This window comes from Lutjanus erythropterus, chromosome 10 (assembly GCF_056507025.1).
Source record: "Lutjanus erythropterus isolate fLutEry1 chromosome 10, fLutEry1.hap2, whole genome shotgun sequence".
Classification (NCBI taxonomy): Eukaryota; Metazoa; Chordata; class Actinopteri; order Lutjaniformes; family Lutjanidae; genus Lutjanus; species Lutjanus erythropterus.
Genome location: NC_139326.1, coordinates 20,055,605 through 20,068,095, shown reverse-complemented (window position 1 = coordinate 20,068,095; position 12,491 = coordinate 20,055,605). Strand labels below are relative to the sequence as shown.

At 37.9% G+C, this 12,491-nt stretch overlaps 2 protein-coding genes across 2 annotated transcripts; one reads left to right on the top strand and one right to left on the bottom strand.

Moving 5' to 3' along the window:
- Positions 1-235: 235 nt before the first annotated feature.
- utp15 (UTP15 small subunit processome component) lies at positions 236-6,708 on the bottom strand. The gene is made up of 12 exons (XM_084728594.1): positions 6,539-6,708; positions 5,251-5,363; positions 5,051-5,143; positions 4,675-4,859; positions 4,055-4,233; positions 3,484-3,609; positions 3,052-3,187; positions 2,866-2,950; positions 1,902-2,057; positions 1,605-1,706; positions 1,296-1,429; positions 236-953 (listed from the first exon to the last, which is right to left on the bottom strand). Exons 2-12 carry the CDS (start codon positions 5,338-5,340, stop codon positions 653-655), a joined length of 1,587 nt encoding a protein of 528 aa, XP_084584720.1. The 5' UTR covers positions 5,341-5,363; positions 6,539-6,708; the 3' UTR covers positions 236-652.
- A 1,294-nt stretch (positions 6,709-8,002) lies between these two features.
- On the top strand, positions 8,003-11,417 carry LOC146320358 (transcription factor BTF3-like). Its single transcript, XM_084728595.1, has 6 exons — positions 8,003-8,091; positions 9,586-9,654; positions 9,766-9,879; positions 10,391-10,592; positions 10,687-10,743; positions 11,026-11,417. The coding sequence occupies exons 2-6, from the start codon at positions 9,586-9,588 to the stop codon at positions 11,070-11,072; spliced, it is 489 nt and encodes a 162-aa protein (XP_084584721.1). The 5' UTR covers positions 8,003-8,091; the 3' UTR covers positions 11,073-11,417.
- The last annotated feature ends 1,074 nt before the right edge of the window (positions 11,418-12,491 follow it).

Genomic DNA, 12,491 nt, shown 5'->3' with positions numbered 1-12,491 from the left:
ATCGCATTACGTGTGCTCTCTGGAATAACTTACCTTGTTATAACATGAAAAGTTTGATGTTACAAGTTCCTGGTTGAAATGTTTTAAGTTCGTCATAATAATGTGAAAATATTTTAACTGCTGCATCAATTCAACAGGTGCTTCTTGTGACACCGTGTTGCGTTGCATTAGAAATATAAGACAGTGAACTGAGGCAATTTTCCAAACAATTTGAACAAAATTATGATTTAGTCAGTTTCAATATTACAAAGGTTTATTCTTTATCTGCTTATAAAACATTTGTCAATGGCAAATATGAAAGCACAAAGCAGACATTTACGGTGAAATCATTCAAACACACACTTACAACTGAAAGTCTAATAAGACCTCCAATTCAACTACATTCTCACACGGACACCATACATACAGAGGTTCTTCATACATTAAATGCATGTTCTCTTCGTTGCCTGTTGTGTTTTCAGTCGCGCTGAAAAAAACACCAGAATGAGACCATGAGTTTGTCAGTCTCTTAAAACCTGTATCAAAATGTTTCGGCTTGGTGAACATGTAGCCATGTCAGGATGTTTCTGTCAGATGTTTCAAAAAGAGGTTGTAGAGTTGTAAAGGCACTCTAACCCAGTCCCACTCTCACAGTTTTTACCCCCTACAAGCCTCAGGTGGCCTGCAGCTGTGCTCTTGAGGTACTTGCTTCTCCCTGAGCCAGTCCATTAGACCCGCTTATGCCACAGCATGGCACCTCCTTCCTGGGCAGGGCGGAGGCAAACATCGTGTCCAACATGCCCAGCACCTCCAGGAGGTCCTGCTGATAGTCGATCTCTTTCTCCAGCAGCTCCTGCAGACGCAGCAGCTGTCGGTCCACGACTGCTGACTGGCCGATTACTGACCGATAGATGTCCAGGATCATGTCAGCCGCTGTGACGAGGACAGGAGCAAACCTGGGGTCAACCAAGTTCCTGGAGACAAAAAAAAAAAAAACGGAAAAAGTTCAAGTATTATTGTGGCAAAATTGTTATGCACAAAATATTTATGGACGATTTGATGTAGAAGCTAATACATAATTAGAGCTGCAACTAATGATTATTTTCATTGGCCATTAATCGATTAGTTGTCCCAAAACCCAAGACATTGTCCTCCAATGTCTTGTTTTGTCCAAAGTCCAAAATTACTCAAACCAATTGTTAATCAAATAGTTGGCAATATTGTAATAGTTAACAACTGATTGATTAATAGCAGCTCTACACATTACGTCTACACTTGCTAAAGACTACTTAAGAAGGGAAGTTTCTGCGTCTTACCCGATGAGGAAGTTGAGCAACTGAGAGAGTCCCCGTTCATCTCTTCCTGCCAGAGCGTTCTTCAACGTTCCTCTTCGATCCAGCTCCTTTATAACAGCAACTGTGATCTCTGGCTTTCTGTGTCTTGTCCATGTCTATAAATAATATGTAATATAAATTAATAAAAGTGAATTTTCCACCATTTTGAAATATTTGGTTGTACATGAGGGATGTGGCAACAGGAGAGCAGCATATGTAACACATTTTACATTTTAGTTTAAATCAAGAAAATGATACCAACTTAAACCCTGTGGCCAATGTAATAAATACCTCAAGAGCTGTATCCAAAGCCTTTGTTACATTAAATTTCTTGAGATGCTTGTCGTATTTGGCCAGATGCTGTTTCACTGGCTTACTGACAAGATAATCATCCTAGAAAAAAAAAAGATGGAGAAGCAAGAAATTAATTAACAATGATCATGAGCTTTAAATAATAACTCAGTGTGCAGAAATAAAGGCATTAGTCATTGTCAAGACAGCTTGTCTTTTGCAGAACTGAAAAAAGGCATCTCTTCTGGAATAATCACTCTGACCTCGGCTACTGAGGGTTATTAAATGTAAACATACCTGTTTAGGGACGTAATTCTTCCCCTTCACAAAAACACGATATGACGGTCGTCGCCTCTGTTGACCAGAGATTTCCTTCGACTCTTCAGGGCTTTTCCTGTGTTTGATACTCAGAATAGCGTTGGTCATACCAACGACAATAGACTCATCATCCGGCTGAGGAGAAAGACAATCATAGTTTCAGTGTCAAGAATTCAGGCTCTCTTTTGTTACACATCTCTTTTTTATGAGCAGTTGTAGTGTGACTGTAACAATATGGTATATTATGATCAAAATGTACACACAGTGCATACTTTGATATATACAAGTGTTTTCAAAACTTAAGAGTCATGACCCAAAATTGGTCTCTGGCCTGTTTTTATTGGGTCACCAATTGAGTAAAATGCGTAACAATACTTTAATAGAGAGCGAATAAAGAGAAGAGTATTTTTCTAAGTTTCTGTCTTGGGGAGACACCACAATTTTCTTCTGGGTCTCAAGCTGAAAAGTTTAGGTAGCCCTGGTAAAGACCATAACTAAAGCTGGGTCATCCCTTCTTTTTAGGTGTGCATGCTTCTAGCAAATAAAAGACTGCTTTTGACTTTTGCTTTTCAATCACCACCACAAAGTAAAAAACACCAGGCAGTTCACCCTCTGTGTTCTGGAAACCCTACACCGTCATGCCAACACTAAGAGGAGAGGATGTACCCTTTCATATCCCATCATTTCAATTGAAATCTTTGGCGATACTAGATATTTCTATTGGCTGCTGCAGAGACTGAATCTATCACTTTGCAGTCTCAGAGCTGGTCTCCCAAACCACAGCTCCCTCTGAGGGTGCAGCTCAGATGCAAGTTCATTTTCCTCTCTTTGTATTGAGTTTTTTTCCCCCCTGTGGCCATAGTCAGCACTTTTCTACTCTTAATTCACCTTCAAAAAAAAACTAACAATAAAACATGATGAAGAGTTCATTATATTTTCTTACAGCCAAAGCCAGACTGAGGATGGAGGCAGCGTAGTCAAAGTTATGGACCACTTTATAGTTGGTTGTGTTGTACACCTTTACGTGCCTGAAAGACAAACAGAGGCTCTGTGTTAGATAAGGTTTAGGATGTTTTCTCCTTGTCAGTTTTGTCAGGCATGAATTCTGTGCATACACCCGTCTCATTACCTGTCCAGAGAGGCTGACAGAAGTCTCTGTCCGTTGCTGCTGAGACACAAACAGGTGACAGTTTTGTGATGGTTTTTCAGTGACACCAGAGGCTGCCCTCCTTTTAGCAGATCCCACACTTTGACATAGCGCCCACCTAAAGAAAGAGAGAATTCTTTTAAGCCCCTGGATAAAAATAAGCAAATGTGGTATCTGTGTGAGTGCAGTCATTTGCAGGAAGGTTAATGGTGTAGGAAAACAATTTTAGTTTAGTTTTGTCCTGACTGAAGTCACAACAGGATTTACATCCTGCACAACAACCATTTAACCTGAACAAGGCACTCCAATTAACTGAAGTCATCAAACATGGTTAGCAGAAATTTGTGTGTGTCTGACAACTTTGCACATTTTCTAGATGAGCTAATTGAACATGATGATCATTGTGACGTTTACCTGCAGAGACGAGGAGTCCGTCAGAGGGATAGAGAAGCAGACTCTCGACTGGCTGGCCGTGATCCATGGTCATCACACTCTTATCCACTCTGGCATCAAACAGTTTCAGTGTGTGGTCATAAGATCCTAAGAGGAAAAACATCAATTGTTTGTCACACAAAAATACTTCCTGTGTTGGCATTGTAACAATGCAAGAGCAGCTTCGGGAGCGTGATGGCTTGGCATACTAATTCAATTCAATTATTCAAGGAATATGTTGTGTTTTAAATAAGACGTGTTGCTTTTTATGTTACTTTTTGTATACATTTCTTTATTAGCATAAATTGCTTTTGGAAAAAGTAGAAATACTGCAGCATATAGTGCAGAAAATATGATGCCTAAAAGCCAGCTTATTGCTTAATGCAACAGATGCCATACAATGTGTCATACAGTGGTTCTATTCAAAAAGTCTACTGGCTATGAAATGGATGGAGACACCAAACACAGATGCTAAAAGACAAAAATATTGATTTCCTGCTTTGCCTTTAACTTTTCCTCACACCATTTAAAAACAATGTAGCTGCTATCTCACCTGTGATGAAGAGATCTCTGTTCAGTTTGCTCGTGACGCCACAGCGAATGTAATCTGTGTGTTCTTGGTAGGTGTTAAGCTCTGTAGCGTTCGGGATGTCCCAGAGTCGACAGGTGTAGTCATCCGACCCCGTGAGGATCTGGTAACGGTCTGAGGTGAAGTCTGTTACGTGGACCGCCCTGAGCAGAAATAAAATCAGAGACAAAATTTACATGGAGTTCACTTTCACAACCAGACACCTATTATTCAGCAAACACTTTAGAGGTTGTCAGAATTCTTGGGATCATCATGGAATTCAGTCGATGGATCACTCAAGATATCATCATTCAACAATTACTTTACTACATATCACATCATGAAAACAATGTTGTATATGCCAACACATGACCTATGCAGTATGTAAACTTCTCAAACTGTCAGAGATTGGTTTAAGTATTTGATTGAAGACATGGAAACTAAAACTGTATTATGCTGTAGGAGCTAGGCTGTTGAAAACTTACAGGCTATACACTTCATTGCTATATGTAAATATAGCATACATACACAGCGTCTCCACTTGCATGCTATAGTCTAAGCCATAAAATCAAAGGACATCATACTGTGACACATGGGATACTTACTTCGCGTGCCCTTTGAACATCCTCAGTGCCACCTTCCCGCTGACATCGAACAGCCGGACGACAGAGTCTTCGCATCCCGCCACGAGCAGCTGACCATCTGATCTGAACCTCCCGCTGTATGCAGTGTCCTTAAACCGTGTAAATGTCTTCACAGGCTCCTGGGAGAATGGCCCATAAATGTGGACCTGTAGAGAAATCAGGATTAGAAGGATAAGAAATCTCCAGCAATCGTTGCATACTTAATACCCAATTATTCAGAGGACTCACTGGCACACTGATTATTTAATGACGTGAAAGCTGACTAATGACTAATTTGTGAAAAAAGGAAAAAAAAAAAAAAAAACTAAGGTAGATTCATACAAGAGAACCAACATACTCTCGTGAATGCAGTCACGGCAAAGTTATGTGGAGCCACTGGGGAGAAGTCTATGTTTGTGATTGCTCCAAATTCTTTTATCTGGACTGGAGCCTGTGAGGAGAGAAGCAAAGATGCACTGTTAAAATTAAGAAACAAAATTCAGGATGCACTTTTCTTGCACACAGCAATTCCAAGACAGAGAACGGTAAGAGACTCACCTTGTAGTTTTTCCAATAAAGCGTGTCTTGAGTGACTTTCTCTCCAAGTTTAGGATAAACTTGGATTTTCGTTGGTTTAAACGAAGCCATTTCTGTGCTGATCACAAAATACTCTGATAAGATGCAGAAAATAGAAAAACATGGACACTAACATCAGGACTTCATCGTACGATTATTTTAATTATCAATTCATCTGCTGACTGTTTTCATGATTAATTGAGTCATTGTTTAGTCTACAGATTTTTTTTTAATTGTCTCCTAACTGCTTCTTTTGTCAAACCAACAATCCAAAACCCAAAGACTCTTCATCTACTGTCACAAATGACAAGGAAAAGCAAATAATCTTCACATTTAAGACATTGGAACCAGCCAGTGTTTGACATTTTAGAAAAACTACTAAAACAATTAATCTATTTTAAATGCTGTTAACTAATTTTCTGTCAATCAACTAATCATTGCAGCTCTAATTAACATATAGCAAGATACATGACACCAGGGCTAGTTAAACCTGTTAAACCCCACTCACTTGTTGGTATGTACAAACTGATGTTGTTCAAATGTTCAACTCGCAGAAATGTATTTTCTGTACTGCTTTGATTTGCTTGATTAGTGCAGCCTTTAAAACACAAAGTCTGAGAGTGTGTTGGTAGTTACACGCAGTGTAAACATGTTATAGCTTCAGGTTGTCAGAATCCTTGAGATCATCATGAAATTCAGTCGATGGATCACTCAAGAAATCATCATTCAACAGCTCCTTTACTACACAAGAACTCAAGAATGGAGAATAGGAAGAGTTTGCGAAGAGTTTGCGAACTTAAAGCAATTTAGTGGAAATTGAACGTGGATTAAACTGGATGGTGAGGGGTTAACAAGCTTAGACAATATTTTCTTGATCCAAAAGAACACAAACGACAAAGAAGAGAAGGTATGTATGAAGTCCAACAACTTAAAGATATAGAGACAAGTTCACACTCACATGTTTAACCAAGAAGCATCACAACCAACCAAACTTCAATTCGTGAAGGCTAAGCTAATGAGTTCACTATTTCGAGACCGTCGATGTCTTTTGTCTGAGCGTAGAAACCTAACCTCAGGTTTAAAATATGTCTAAAGTCAACCTTTTGATAACGAAAATTACGCATGATGTTGCGTGTTACAAAACAAAAGCAGCTTATTAATCAGATACCTGAGACAACGTGTTCAGTACTTACAGCAGAAGTTAGTTAGCACACTGCGCTTAGCCGGCTAGCATTTACTAACTACTAAACTACATTCAGGTAATTCTCACCTTTGAACGGAAACGTCCAGGAGTGCAGACTTATTTTTTAAGTATGATGTGTTGAAATTAGATGATACTAATATTGGTTGTCCCAGTGAAGCAAAAGTTTCTCATTTTAAGGAGTTATCACGTTGCCTCTCGGTGCAATGGAGGACGCCATGATTACAAACGTGACTACTTCCGTTATGAATGGCAAATCTTTATTGTTCACCGGAACGATGAACAATTTACACCTCAACCTCAAACAATAAAAGTTTTCATCAGTTTATGATGTTAGATTCAGTTTCTTTACCAATGACAAAATATTTGATGAAATGTATAAAACATGCATATATGCCACGCTGGCATATTCAGTGTGTGAATTTTGCACGGTTATTTATTGTCAAAAAAACTGGCATGGTCAATTTCTTCATTGACGAACAAATTGCTGTTTTCACAGCATATAAAAACAATTAAAGAACAGTTTGATGTAAACAGTAGAAGGGAAATCTTTTATATACCACCCAACATGGCTCGTTATTATAGTAGAGTTAAATGGGAAAACAGTGGATATTGTATAATATAGCCAGCACACTTGATATTACTGTGTAATTTCAGGATAACAAGTGCTGAACAGTCACGAGTTTTTAGAACTGTCTGTATACCTTATTCATCTTGTGTGTGTTAAATAATTAAAATAAGTGCAGGTAATTCTGTATCTCATTCAAAATAAGCTGTTTGATCAACTTCATGTGATATTACTGTGTTATGTATGTCGGTCCCTCCCATGGTTAAATATTTGCTTTTTTTTTTTTTTTTTTTTTTTTAAATTAGTCTCTGAAATACTGTGTAATGCAGGATGCAAAGTGTACGTACTAGATAAGAGTACGCACAGCACTGACTAAATAATATATTATTTTTGAAAAATTATCTAAGAATAAAATTAAATACAATCAAATATTTTAATGTAAAAACATTCAAGTGTCTCTTCTCTCAAGTGGCTCAGGGGACAAACAATACATCTACTTAACATCTCCATTATATGACAGTATATACTGTATGTGTATAGTAGTGTCACATTGCATATGAGCTTAAAAAAACAAGGAATATGTAATAATAAATGATAAAAAGGTATAGGTCTATTTGAAATATATTTATGCATTTAATTAGTGGCTAGTTCTTTAAACGTAAGTTTTCATCCCTTTAGCTGAATGCAGAATTTTATCTTTATACATTCAATTAGTGTAAAGTTGATTTAAATTTATGTTATCATGATATTAGTTGGGTACATTTAATTGAGTACAAACTTAAATCATGTTATTCTTAATAACTAAAAATATATATATATTTAAAATATGCTTATACATTTTAATTAGTGGAAAGATGTCTTTAATATAAGTTTCCATTATATAAACTGAATAAAGAATTGTATCTTGTGCTTCTTGCAGTCGTCCAGCAGATGGTATTATTTGTTTTATTAAGCACTTCCGGTAAGTTATCGATTTTCATGCGTCACTTCCGATCCTCACTCCTTTCTCCGACCCTCCATCGACTGTGTGGCCCGCGTGTTTACACTCTCCCAGGTTAGTTCACGTCTCTGTAGCCTTTTAAGCTGTCTCGGCCTCGTACCATTTTTACTTTGTAAAGACGGAACGGCTCCCTGTGTCACATTACACGTTGAAGCGCGAGGAAAAGGAAATTGTTATTGGAATGTTAGCATCAGTTTAAAGCGGCCTAAGCTAGCTGTCTAGCTTGGTTTGCTAACTAGCCGGCTGTTTCTATGTCATAAATACTCACAACCTGGCTTAAAAAAAATAACCCTCCAAGTTTCAGAGGCTGAAAGATTAAGTATGAGCCCACAGAACATCTTTTTAGGTCACACCAAGAAAAATAAGCTATAAAATTACAAGCTAACTGATTTCTCTTGAACTCGGGCACTAACTTTAGCTGAGCACCTCTGTCTAATTCATGCAAAACTTGAGTCGAGACTAAGAAGTGTACAGCTATTTTTGGCTTTTGGCAGCTGTGAATTCTTGTTAGTTTTGCTGTGCCAAAGGGAAACCGACAGGGTGGGGGACGGGGATTGAAGGGGATTTTATGGTTAGCACCTAATAGAAATTACAAATACTGGTTCCAGTGAAATGTCGAAATCATACACTAGGGGCTTACAGATTCACTAAGTGAGTGTTTTATTCAGAAAAATTAAAGCTTATGGACTTTTTTTTCTTTTTTTTATATCTGATTCTCATTTCAAGATCAAAGTATTAGTGTGCAGTGACATTCAAGAAATGACTATTGAAGCTTACAAATGTTTTAAGTTACCTGATGCGTAGGATTGCAGCTAGGGATGTCACAAAATCAAAAAGTCAAGGTATGATAAGTAACAGGTATGATAATACCACAAGAAAATAGTCCAAAATACAATATTTATCGTGATGAAAAAAAACAAAGATGACGACTTGAAAAATGTCCTTTTAAAATAAGCCTAATGTGTACAGCATTTTTTGTTTTTTCCCTTTTAACTTAAAGTTCTGCTTTCGTTCTTTAATAAAATAGAATACCAGTATCAAGCCATGATTGAAGCATGCTCTAAAATGTATAGGAACTGTCTTTGGAAATGAATGCTTGAATTACGATTGTACAGTTATAAAATAAAAACAATTTAGCAGTCAGTGGCAGTCGTTTTATTAAGGAAAATGTAATATTGCAATAGGTTTTGTTACAGTATGTTACAGTATGGTATTGAGACCTTTTTTCTGTTGTGACGTTTGATATATTGTTACATCCCTAATTGCAATGGTATGAGGTTTTCACAGTATGATAATCTCAGAAAATATCATTGTTTTACAGTATAACACACATTATCAGTTACAAGTGTTCAAAATTTTTTGAATAACCGTTATATCACAGAATTCATTACCGTAAGTAAGCAAATGTACGTGGTATGATAATTGTCAATATTCATATCATAATGTACCATGAAACTGGTACAGTGCTGCAAGTTTTTTTCCCCAAATGCCTGAGAATATGAGCAAATATTAAATTTGAAGATGTGTATGTGCTTTCTCTTGTGTCAGATGAAGGAGTCGATAATGAACCAGGAGAAGCTCGCCAAACTGCAGGCGCAGGTCCGCATTGGCGGCAAGGTGAGTTGGAGTATATAATGGCAACTGACTTGAAGGAAATGGTTTTTTTTTTAGTGTTGTCATTGGGTTATTGGTTCATACATAATAATAACTCATTGTTGTGTACTGTAGGGGTCAGCCCGCAGAAAGAAGAAGGTGGTGCACAGAACAGCGACAGCAGATGACAAGAAGCTGCAGTTCTCCCTCAAGAAACTGGGAGTCAACAACATCTCTGGCATTGAGGAGGTACAAACAAGTCTTTCTGAAATGCACATCTAAAAGTATGCAGACAGGTCTTGATACTCTCAGAATGGGGTTCTCCACTGAATAATTAATAAATGTAACATGATACAAGAGGCCAAACTTGACAAAATGGGAATGTCTTATCAGATTCTCATCAACCATCATCCTTGGAAATGTATTGTATTGTAGTGCTGAAACAATTAGTTAAACAATTTCTAAAGATTGCAAAAATGTATTTTTTTATATTTTCTTTTCACCATGTGATGAATTTACAAAGATTTGGTAAAAAACAATCGTAGATTTGAAGATCATCAATACTGCAAGACTTTGCTTGTAAGCATGCCTTTGTATCATTGATTGGAACCCAGTTGTTGTCTCATCTGCATCAGCAAAAATAACAGAAAAATTGAGATTTTAAAGTGATTGTTCAGATTTATCAATTGTAGAATAGGTTGTTTGACACGGGCAGAATCTTCCCAGCAGTTTCATCACTCCCCCCTCAATTCCACTGTAGGTGAATATGTTCACAAACCAGGGAACAGTGATCCACTTCAATAACCCAAAGGTTCAGGCCTCCTTGGCTGCCAACACCTTCACGATCACAGGGCACGCTGAGAACAAGCAGCTCACAGAAATGCTCCCAGGTATCCTAAACCAGCTGGGGGCAGACAGTCTTACCAGTCTCAGGAGGTTAGCGGAGACCCTCCCCAAACCAGGTACCCGCAACACTCTTTACTTATCTGTTTGTATCAGTTGTTTTAAAGTAATGGCTATTAAAAATTTGCTGTTTAATCTTCTTTCTCCTCATAGCTGGAGACAACAAAGCCCCCATGGTTGCTGCTGAAGAGGAGGATGATGAGGTTCCAGGTAAGCAAAGCCCTTTTTAAGACAAGCAGTTGCATTAATTCTATAATGTGGTGAACTTTTAAAACACATAACAGTTCAATGATTCAGGAAGAATATAAGGGCCTCTGTCACTGATAGAATGTATGGATTGATTCAGAGCACAATATTTTTGGCCATATTCATATTTAGTAATGAGGTTTTATTTGTATGCTAAATATATCTTATTTTCATTTAGACACTTTAACTTTTCTGTCACTGTTTTCTGTCTTCCACCATTCTTGACCTCTCTGTTTTCATTTTCAGATCTTGTTGAAAACTTTGATGAGGCTTCAAAGAACGAGGCAAACTAATGAACACCAGCCAGCATTTCAAGACTCCTCTTGACTCACCGTACTTTGGCACTGCAGCATTTTCTAATTGTTCATCTGTTGTTGCTCTGTAGCAACAAAAAGTTGCTTTTTAATTGTAACCTTGGCAATTGGGCTAAATCAAGTAAAATTTATTTTTATGGTAACTGTTACCTACCCCTTTGTCTGATTTGCCTCATTCTGCAGTACAAGTGAAATTATTTAACTCAGTGGAATGTGCAAACCTTTCTCTTTCTCACGCTGCCTCTCCTGCATTGTGATGGCCACACATCAAAAATGTATTGGTGGAATTAATCGTGTAATAAAGATAACAATTTCTCAATTTAATTTTTTATTGCTCCACTTTTTTGGTTTCAAATGTATGGTCCCCGTTAAATAGTTTCACAGGTAATTAGGTAATTTGGTAATGCTATCATTGCTAATAAGGATAAACCAGAGGAAATTCTTTGTCATCCCCGGCTGTGCAGTACAAGCATCACATGTTTTAAAGTGTAGGCCTACACAGGACCACTGTCTTTTAATAGTCCAACATACAACTTTATATTCTTAAGTGGGAAAAACTAGATAAGAGCCTTCAGGTTGCAATTAAATATGAAGTTCAAGCTATTGGGAGGCCTGTGTAGACCTCAGCAGTGTTTGCCTTATCCTGGTCCTCTGGGCCTGCTGCTCTGCATGTTGTAGATGTGTCTCTGCTCCAACACACCTGATTCAGATGATCAGCTTGTCATGAAGCCTCTGCCCGAAGTCTGAAGCCTGATAACGAGCTGATCATTCAAATCGTGTGTGTTTGAGCAGGGAAACATCTGAAACATGCAAGGCAGTGATCTCTGAGGACCAGGATAGGGGAAACACAGCTCAGCATTGGCAAAATTGAGATGCATCTCTTCCGTGATGCTGGAAGACTGAGAAACAGTGGAAATGAAACCATTTGTAAAGCTATATAGTTCAAATACAGGCCAGTGTTTCAAATCCAAACAGGAAAAGTTCAGTAGTAGTAACAGGCTGGAGTGGGGTTGTTTGTCATGTTATATATAGTTTTACAGGGAATGGCAGTAAGATCGGGATGCTAATTTTCCCAGAAGGGAGGACACAAGCTTCCTGAACCCAAATGTGAACTATTTGCTAAACCAGTGAGAGTGCATCTGAGAGACTAAAGTCTGTGTAATTTCAATACAAGTTGTGTTCCTCTCGATCAACAGGAACTCATTAGGGCCTGATGACTGAATGGTTTAGTTCCTCAAAAATTAAATTTAGGGGCTAAATGTGCACAGTGGTGCATGAAACTTGGTGAACACTTAAATTATATAGCTTTTGGCGGTCTAAACAACAGTGTGTCACAATTCACGGATATGCACAAAAAGCGGTACACAGGTATCATAGCCAGACGCATAAAAAAGTCTC